Source organism: Haliotis rufescens, unplaced genomic scaffold, assembly GCF_023055435.1.
Source record: "Haliotis rufescens isolate VD_foot unplaced genomic scaffold, xgHalRufe1.0.p SCAF_51, whole genome shotgun sequence".
NCBI lineage: Eukaryota > Metazoa > Mollusca > Gastropoda > Lepetellida > Haliotidae > Haliotis > Haliotis rufescens.
In genome coordinates this window covers 1,621,821-1,631,684 of record NW_025964235.1, presented here as the reverse complement: position 1 = coordinate 1,631,684, position 9,864 = coordinate 1,621,821, and the positions used below count along the sequence as shown (strand labels likewise).

The 9,864-nt window shown below is 39.3% G+C and overlaps 2 protein-coding genes across 3 annotated transcripts; both read left to right on the top strand.

Annotated features, from left to right (window-relative positions):
* Positions 1-917: 917 nt before the first annotated feature.
* On the top strand, positions 918-5,439 carry LOC124140633 (PLASMODESMATA CALLOSE-BINDING PROTEIN 4-like). 2 transcript variants are annotated; one of them, XM_046508300.2, is made up of 3 exons: positions 918-1,072; positions 2,715-3,025; positions 3,745-5,439. In XM_046508300.2, exons 1-3 carry the CDS (start codon positions 1,018-1,020, stop codon positions 3,910-3,912), a joined length of 534 nt encoding a protein of 177 aa, XP_046364256.2. In that variant the 5' UTR covers positions 918-1,017; the 3' UTR covers positions 3,913-5,439. The 2 variants fall into 2 exon arrangements, with proteins under 2 accessions (XP_046364256.2, XP_046364255.2); XM_046508299.2 differs by having other exon boundaries at positions 922-1,072; positions 2,715-3,020.
* On the top strand, positions 4,140-5,179 carry LOC125371637 (NF-X1-type zinc finger protein NFXL1-like). Its single transcript, XM_048384835.1, has 2 exons — positions 4,140-4,676; positions 5,123-5,179. Exons 1-2 carry the CDS (start codon positions 4,140-4,142, stop codon positions 5,177-5,179), a joined length of 594 nt encoding a protein of 197 aa, XP_048240792.1.
* Positions 5,440-9,864: the final 4,425 nt, after the last annotated feature.

The window sequence follows — 9,864 nt, the reverse complement described above, 5'->3', positions numbered from 1 at the left end:
TGCACACATTTATTTGTCTGATGATCCATGATGAAGCATGTCAAGACTCGTGATGAAAACAAGGCATTCCACAGTTTTCGCAAACGCGCCAGGGATGTGGGACATAATCTCATAATTTTCTGTCCCTTTTAACACCAATGTGACTGACAAGATTGAGGAAAAACATGGTTGATGCATGTCATCGTATCCCAATTGCGTGGGTCGATGCTCACGATGTCAATCACTGGTTTAACTGGTCCAGTCGATTATTTTCAGACCGCCGTCATTTAGTTGGAATATTGCTGAGTGCGGCGTTAAACAACAAACAAACAAACAAACGTAATTGCCAGTTGCCATTATTCGCACCATTGAACTACTCACGAGACTGATCACGTTGTCTCTGAATGGGGGCCGGTCGGGTAGCCAAGTGGTTAAAGCGTTCGCTCGTCACGCAGAAGATCCGGGTTAGATTCCCCACGTGGGTACAATATGTGAAGCCCCTTTCTGGTGTTCCCCGCCGTGATATTTTTAAAAGCGGCGTAAAAACAAACTCATTCACTCACTCTGAATTGGGAGTGGGTATGGGGGATAAAGGACATTTATTGTTTTTGAAGAGGTAATTTGAAGACCTAAGACCGTACATTAAGAGGTTTGTAGCCGGCGAGGGTACCTACAGTATTTAATGTCAACACCAAACGAGGACACACGACTGCAATTTCACACCCACTGACACGTGTGGCTAAAAATACATGGAAAATCCCGGATATTTTATCTCTCTTCAAATTTGAAGACCTAAGACCGTACATTAAGAGGTTTGTAGCCGGCGAGGGTACCTACAGTATTTAATGTCAACACCAAACGAGGACACACGACTGCAATTTCACACCCACTGATACGTGTGGCTAAAAATACATGGAAAAACCCGGATTTTCACACATGACGTATCATCTATTATTGGAAGTTTCCCGTGTGTTGTATCTCTCGTTAAACATTTGTGCCTCAGAGAACAGATTTCACGATAACCACGATACTTGCAGCATGGCAATAATCTCCTGTTCCCTCTATGTGCTGGGCCTGGTGATGATAGTCGGGGGTAAGTAGGACAGCGCGTTTAAATGGCTATTAGGTCATTCGTTTGGTAGTTTTTGATTACTTCTTATGATACCGTTAAATGCACATTTCCAAGAGCTTTCATATATCTAAAACACACGGTATGGTTTCCCAATGGGGTCACGTATATATATCAGGACAAAAGCCAAACTCATACTCAAATGAAAGGAAAATTGAAATTGCTATCTCACGCCTCAGACTCGGTCACAAAAAGCACTATGACAAGGTTTGTTCAACTTGCAATCAGGCTGAAACCATTGATCACGTGTTACTAGAATGTCAAGACAATGCCCCAGCCCGGGCTAGGTTAAAACAAGAATTGCATTTAGATACGCTATCTGTCATAGACATCTGTCATAGACATGCAACCCTACTCACACACAGGAGTCCCAAAGAGGGACAGGTCAGCCGAAATTGCCTAGGCAGAAGGCGACCTCTTAAACACCTAATGCAACAACAACAACAACGTATAATCAGGGAATATGTATAATCCCTGAAATTTTAAGAGGATATATATTTAATGTTTGTTTCACTTAGGGATTATACATAATCCCTAAAATTTTCAGGTATTATACATATTCCCTGATATTACTTTTGAGGCTCTTATATAATCAAACTTGATAACAAAGCCAAATTATTTATCAGAAGACAAATTTATTTGACATGATAACAATTACCTTTCAATCAACTTAACACTTAGTCTTCACTGTAATCAAAACAATGCTACATTAAACATAGGATAGACTTAACAAACAATAGCTCTTGTACAGGTTTTTTCGGAAATTCTCCTCTAACTCCATCTTGAAAATGTGAGGTAATTCTGTACTGTACTGTACCCTACTGTACTGTACTGTACACATATTCCCTGATTATACATATTTCCTGTAACATATACATATGTAATATAGAACTGCTGACAAGAGAAAGTCGAATATCGACTCTAAATTGAAACAGAAACAAGCACATACTTGAACCCGCAAACCACGTACGTGTCGCTTTAAACAGAATCACGAAATAGTCACAGGAAAACCACGCGAGGCAGTGACCGGGGTAAATGAGATTCCACTGTAAAACACGACACACGGAGCATGGCTGCATGCCCCACGCCACTTACGACTAGTCGCCTTTTTAGGCTGCTAAGGAACGATGCTACCCCGGATCTCCGACTCTCTGACTCTTCTTCTCTTCTACTTGTCGCAAAATTGCGAGCTTGACTAAGACCAAGGCGATATTGAAAAATGTCACGTGACGACGCCGAAACTCAATTAAAACACACCTGTAACGCCATTCTCCCCACCTCGTGGGTTACACTGAAGTGGTAAACGTCTGAGACCTGCATCACTTCGGCCTTTCCTCCCACATTAATCTGACACGCCGCGATATAACTTGAACACTGTTAAAAGCGGCGTTAAACCCAACTCACTCACTTTCTGTAAAATGTGTTCATTTCAGAGACTCTCTCTCTCTCTCTCTCTCTCTCTCTCTCTCTCTCTCTCTCTCCGTACACTCTCTATCGCACTCTCTCGCTCTCTCGCACTCACACGCGCGCACGCGCGCACGCGCGCACGCGCGCACACACACACACACACACAATTCTAAGCGATTACAAGTATTTTCCCTCTCAGTTGCAGCTGATATAAAACTACAGACGGAGGAGACGGTGGCGCAGGGCGCGGCTTCCTACATCAGAGCTTTGTGTGACTGTGGTGCAACAGAAACGAACCTGATTGGGCCTGATGGGAAAATAGTATTTACGTGTGCAAACAAAAGCCACTGCCTACGTAATCGGGATGGCTATGTGATGGACTGCATGTCCAGCAATGAGACAACTTTAGCCTTTGTCATTCTAAACTTTCAAGCCATCGATGCTGGGACATGGAGCCTGCGATGTTGTCACAATGAAACGATGTCAACAATAGAAACTGCACCAGGTGAGGTGAGGTGAGGTGAGGTGAGGTGAGATTAGCGGGTGAGTGATCGAGTGAGTGAGTGAATGAGATTAGATGAGTTGTGTGTGAGTGAGGGGGATGAGATGAGATGTGTCAGTGAGTAAAAGAGATGAGATGTGTGTGTGAGTGAATGTGTGAGTGACGGGGTAAGTGAGTAAATTAACAGATAAGAAGAGATGTGTGAGTAAAAGAGAGGAGACGGATGTGTGAGAGATAAGAGAAGAGATGATTGAGAGAGAAGAGATGTGTGAGAGAAAAGAGAAGATATGTGTGAGAGAGAAGAGATGTGTGAGTGAGTGAACGAGATGAGATGAATGGAGAGTGTGTGAAAGAAGAGATGAGTGGGTGAGCGAGATGAGGTGAATGGAGAGTGTGTGAGAGAAGAGATGAGTGAGTGAGTGAGCGAGATGAGATGAATGGAGAGTGTGTGAGAGAAGAGATGTGTGAGAGAGAAGAGATGAGTGAGTGAGTGAGCGAGATGAGATGAATAGAGAGAGTGTGTTAGAGAGAGAAGGGATGAGTGAGTGAGTGAACGAAGTGAAATGAATGGAGTGAGTTTATGAGAGAGAAGAGATGTGTGAGTTAGTAAAAGAGATGAGGTGAATAGAGAGTGTGTGTGAGAGGAGAGATGTGTGAGTGAGTGAGAGACGAGGTATGTGAATGAGTGTGTGTGTCATGAGAATGTAGTGTGTACTTTATGCTTCAGAGACAACCACCCCGTCAACAGCCACCCCGTCAACAGCCACCCCGTCAACAGCCACCCCGTCAACAGCCACCCCGTCCACAGCCACAGTTACACCCCAGTCATCTAAGTCATGTTCAGGACTTGCCAAGAGTACTGCCTACACACTTCATATGGCGTGTGTGGTTCTAGCACGGTGGTTCGTGTGCTAAGCCTCCCCAACAACCAGCCGAATGCGGTGTAATCTTCAACAACATTATCATCAGTAACAACCGCCATTAACGACGTCGTGCTATCTCTTGTGTGTCCACACTGCAGACACAGGCTCTGACCGCGCAAAGCAGCACGTCGATTGAGCTGTGCTGTTGATTGGCCGACATCTCAACACTCCGAGGACTTTTCGCAACGTGCCGATATACATGATCACAATCTACCGGGTGCCAACTTCTTCATGTGAACATAGATCTCAGAGACACCACGTGTTGTACAGTGGGTCTGCACGGTCACCTACCACCCACAGAACATCTCGGGGGACAAACTGGGTCCCCCACCACCCACAGAACATCTTGGGGGACAAACTGGGTCCCCCACCACCCTCAGAACATCTCGGGAGACAAACTGGGTCCCCTACCACCCACAGAACATCTCGGGAGACAAACTGGGTCCCCCACCACCCTCAGAACATCTCGGGGGACAAACTGGGTCCCCTACCACCATTCGGCAGACTGTCTCGGGAGACAAACTGGGTCCCCCACCACCCACAGAACATCTCGGGAGACAAACTGGGTCCCCCACCACCCACAGAACATCTCGGGAGACAAACTGGGTCCCCCACCACCATACGGCAGACTGTCTCGGGGGACAAACTGGGTCCCCCACCACCATACGGCAGACTGTCTCGGGGGACAAACTGGGTCCCCCACCACCATACGGCAGACTGTCAAGAAGGCGACAGCGTAGAATTGTCTGAAGCAACTGTTTACATATATAACGTATTCGACACGTCACTGATAAAGACACGCATCTTTTATGTGTATGTGGCCGAGTTGATTTTATTGCTATTTTGTAAATATTTTAGTAAAGTCTTTTAATTGTCTTGTTTCTGTTTTAGCCTGTTTCTGTCTCAAGCTAGATTACTTGAGCAGTATAAAAACAACAACAATTAGACCAGCTCCAGTACTTACATAACTACTTACATAACACTAGCCACTTTCACCTATACAGTCACCAACAGCACAAGCGTCTTGCTTTGTTTTCCTTCCCAGCTTCTGTATTATGTAAGTAAAAGGTTTCTTCTGTTTTCAGCTGACTTTGCTAAATTAGTTGGTCACTTACACTTGAAGGAATCAGTGGTTCTGTGGATTGCATTCAAATCAGTGGATGATATGTTTGTTGTGTTCAGGATCTCTATAAGAATATGGCAATCGATGTTACGATGCCTGTGATCTTCCAACGCTAACATAGTTGCCAGCTCATTGCCACACAGTGGTAAGTTATGTGTATATTTTGTGTATATTGTGTTTATATTATGTTTATATCATGGCAATTTGTAGAGGCGGTATTTATGTAACCGTCTTAAGTATTTTTAGATGTAATTTGGCTTAAAACCACAAGGGTAAGTGTAACTACTGCTTAGCTTGTTTGATACATTAATGTAAAATATCAAGTATAAATAATGTTTATAGTATGCATAGCATATTAAATTGGATGAGCCGTTTATGCATTGGTGTGTAGCCTGTTCTGTGTTTGCTGCCCCGACCGGAGCCTTGCGAGCTACTACATGTACATTTGTTAACATTGCTAATTTCTGTAAATATGCTTTTGTTCAAATGGCAGTGGTTACAAGTAAACAGCGGAACGGGCGTACTGCACGCCCTGGCTCAGTGTTGATAACGACCATATGTGTCGACAGCCCCAGGTTCTCGCAACGGTCCGTCACGTGACTGTTACTGATTCTGTATATTATATCTCCCTATTCCCATGTCAAGTCAAGCCAAGTCAATAATTTGATCAGAATGCACACGCACACACGCACACACACGCACGCACGACACGCACGCACGCACGCACACACACACACACACACACACACACTTACGCACGCACGCACACGCAGATATACACGTATCAACTATTGATCACGTATGCATATCTAATACCCCGTTCACATGTACAACATTTAACCACGAAAGTAATCTAGCACATGTGTAACTATACATCCGTGTGTATGTGTAAATTTACTATGCCTTCACATGAAAATGAACTTAGGTGCGTAAATAAACTATGTAAATAAAGTATATAAATAAACTATGTAAATTAACTGTGTAAATAAACTATGTAAATAAGGTATGTAAATAAAGTGTAAATACAGTATGTAAATAAAGTATGTAAATAAAGTATGTAAATAAAGTATGTAAATAAACTATGTAAATAAGGTATGTAAATAAGGTATGTAAATAAACTATGTAAATAAGGTATGTAAATAAGGTATGTAAATAAAGTGTAAATACAGTATGTAAATAAGGTATGTAAATAAGGTATGTAAATAAAGTGTAAATACAGTATGTAAATAAGGTATGTAAATAAGGTATGTAAATAAAGTGTAAATACAGTATGTAAATAAGGTATGTAAATAAGGTATGTAAATAAAGTGTAAATACAGTATGTAAATAAGGTATGTAAATAAGGTATGTAAATAAAGTGTAAATACAGTATGTAAATAAGGTATGTAAATGAGGTATGTAAATAAAGTGTAAATACAGTATGTAAATACAGTATGTAAATAACGTATGTAAATAAAGTGTAAATACAGTATGTAAATACAGTATGTAAATAACGTATGTAAATAAAGTGTAAATACAGTATGTAAATAAAGTATGTAAATAAACTATGTAAATAAGGTATGTAAATAAGGTATGTAAATAAGGTATGTAAATAAGGTATGTAAATAAGGTGTGTAAATAAGGTGTGTAAATAAGGTATGTAAATAAGGTGTGTAAATAAACTATGTAAATAAACTATGTAAATAAGGTATGTAAATAAGGTGTGTAAATAAGGTGTGTAAATAAGGTATGTAAATAAGGTATGTAAATAAGGTATGTAAATAAACTATGTAAATAAGGTATGTAAATAAGGTATGTAAATAAGGTATGTAAATAAGGTAAGTAAATAAGGTATGTAAATACAGTATGTAAATAAGGTATGTAAATAAGGTATGTAAATAAGGTATGTAAATAAAGTGTAAATACAGTATGTAAATAAGGTATGTAAATAAGGTATGTAAATAAGGTATGTAAATAAACTATGTAAATAAGGTATGTAAATAAGGTATGTAAATAAGGTATGTAAATACAGTATGTAAATAAGGTATGTAAATAAGGTATGTAAATAAGGTATGTAAATAAAGTGTAAATACAGTATGTAAATAAGGTATGTAAATAAAGTGTAAATACAGTATGTAAATAAGGTATGTAAATAAGGTATGTAAATAAGGTATGTAAATAAGGTATGTAAATAAGGTATGTAAATAAACTATGTAAATACAGTATGTAAATAAGGTATGTAAATAAGGTATGTAAATAAGGTATGTAAATAAAGTGTAAATACAGTATGTAAATAAGGTATGTAAATAAAGTATGTAAATAAACTATGTAAATAAGGTATGTAAATAAACTATGTAAATAAGGTATGTAAATAAGGTATGTAAATAAAGTGTAAATACAGTATGTAAATGGTGTAGGGCACACATGATCATCAGTCTGTTGATGACTTTCAACATTAAAAGGTTGTTATCCAATCAAAGTCGAAAGAGAAGAGAGTTATCTTACACTAAATTACAGAAATCTTCGCATGAAGCAACATGTGTTTGCTTAAATCTGTACACAAAATGTTGACCCTTTGAAAGACAAAGAAAATACCGTACGACCAGCTCCGCATAAAAGTTGGTATTGTTGTATAGTGAATAGCTATGTTAATACTATGTGTTTGTTTGTTTGGTACTTAAATCAGTGATTTGGAAACGATGACATGCATCAACCAAGTCAGCGAGCCTGACCACCCGATCCCGTTAGTCGCCCCTTAAACAAGCATGGGTTCCCGAAGACCTATTTAAACCTAGATATTATATACGTATATATATATATATTCATCATATATGTTTGAAATATCGATTCTATGGCAAGGTACTTGTAATAAATTGTTCCTCTCAACAACCTGTGATCAGGGGTCGCTTGGTGCAGCCCTCTACAGATGACCTTGACCGATTGATGATCATGGGTCCTATGAATGCTTCCTCAGCATCAGCAACCAGGACGGAAGCAGCTGACCCACATACCCACGATGAGCCTTGAGTCACATCCTGCAGACTGTCTCATTCATTCTAACCATCATCTGGCTCTCCTCAATAGCATATCTGTCTCTCCAAAAAAAAGAGCAAAAACACTCACTTCTATAGCTCTCGATCCTAAATCTGTACGACAAAAACCTTTACATAATCATAAGACATCTCTTTCCATTGGACGATTCCGACTGTGTCATAAACATGGGAGGTGTTCGGGAAAAGGTGAGCGTACGTCACCCGTCACGAACACAAGCAAAGGCACAACGAAACACCGGATTGTACGGTACAAGTCAAAGTATCAAAATCAGAAAGTCAGAAATCAGTTTTGTCACTGATGCGTACAATTTTAAAATTTACTCTACATGTCTATCCCAAAACGTCGTGAACGGTTCAGTCAGGTCGTAGAGTCGTACCATGCTGACTGACATCTTCGTTGAAAGAGTATTCTCGGTTGTACGAAAGATTAATGGTGCGACTTTGGCAGCATATTTTTTATTTATTTTTACATCTAAATTTCTCGTTATTTAAATTATTCGTTCATTTTATGATTGTCTTATTTCAAGTGTTTATCAAAAACTCGAAATGACGCGTTTTTCCTCACTAAAATTCCAGAAAATAATCAAAGTAACGATGAAAAAATCATAATTTCGATGTTTGAAAATAATCTTGAAATAACGAGAAAGACAATCGAAATTACGAGAAAATAATCGAAGAAGTGCGAAAAAAGGTAACGGGGAGAAAAGTTGAAATTTCGAATTTTATAAAATAAACTTGAAATAATGAGAGAATAATCGAAGTTATGTGAAAAAAAAATCGTAATTTCGATGTTTTAAAAGAGCAGCAGTCTCAGGTAGTGAAGGGGGGCCCGGGTGGTTCATTCGTCGAAGGCGCCGCGATTCGCAGTGCAGAGTTGCGTCCCATGGGCATGCCAGAAACCTATGGTTGTGGGTTCGAATCCCAGCTCGCCCTGGTTATATTTCCAGGTTTGTCAGCACCATACCCATGCTCGTGGGTTTCACGTCTGAGGCCTTCATCACTTTGGGCTTTCCTCTCACATTAAGGTGACAAGCCGCGCTATAACTGTTATAATGTAAACGGCGGCGTTAAACCCAACTCACTCACTCACTCAATCAATCAATCTTTATTGTATGAAAGGCCATTGGCCCATATACACATACAGATAAACAATATCATTTACAGCTGTACAGCGCATTATATAATTATTGGATAACTAATATGATGCTTGACATGTAATAGAGGTATTGTAATAACAGTGGTAATAACCACAGTGGCAGTAGTAGTATAAAATACAAAAGGAATGGAATAGCATAGCACGACGTTCAATACAAAAGAATCTATCAGTAATATCATGTCATGACAATTTGACAATTTAAATGTATATGCATTTCTAGTAGAAACAAACAGACAAAAATGAAATGTATATACTCCTGATCTAGATGCGAAAGTTTCAAAAGAACTAATTATTTCTGGACATATCGGATTCACTAAGTAATTTACTACGCACTCGTAGACTTTGATAGATGTATTGTAATATCTTAGTTAATTTTTGACTAGGGATACCATTAAAAGATAGTATTTTGTTCATGGAATAGTGGTTCTTAGTGATATCAGGCATATATTTCAATCTTAGGTTGTCGTAAATTGGACATATAAACAAAAAGTGTAATTCGTTTTCAATATGGTTTTCGCAGAATGGACAAAAACGCATATCCTTAGGAATAGAGGAGAAGCGACCCCTGTTGCACATCAAATCATTTAACCCTAGCCTAAGTTTAACAAGAAAA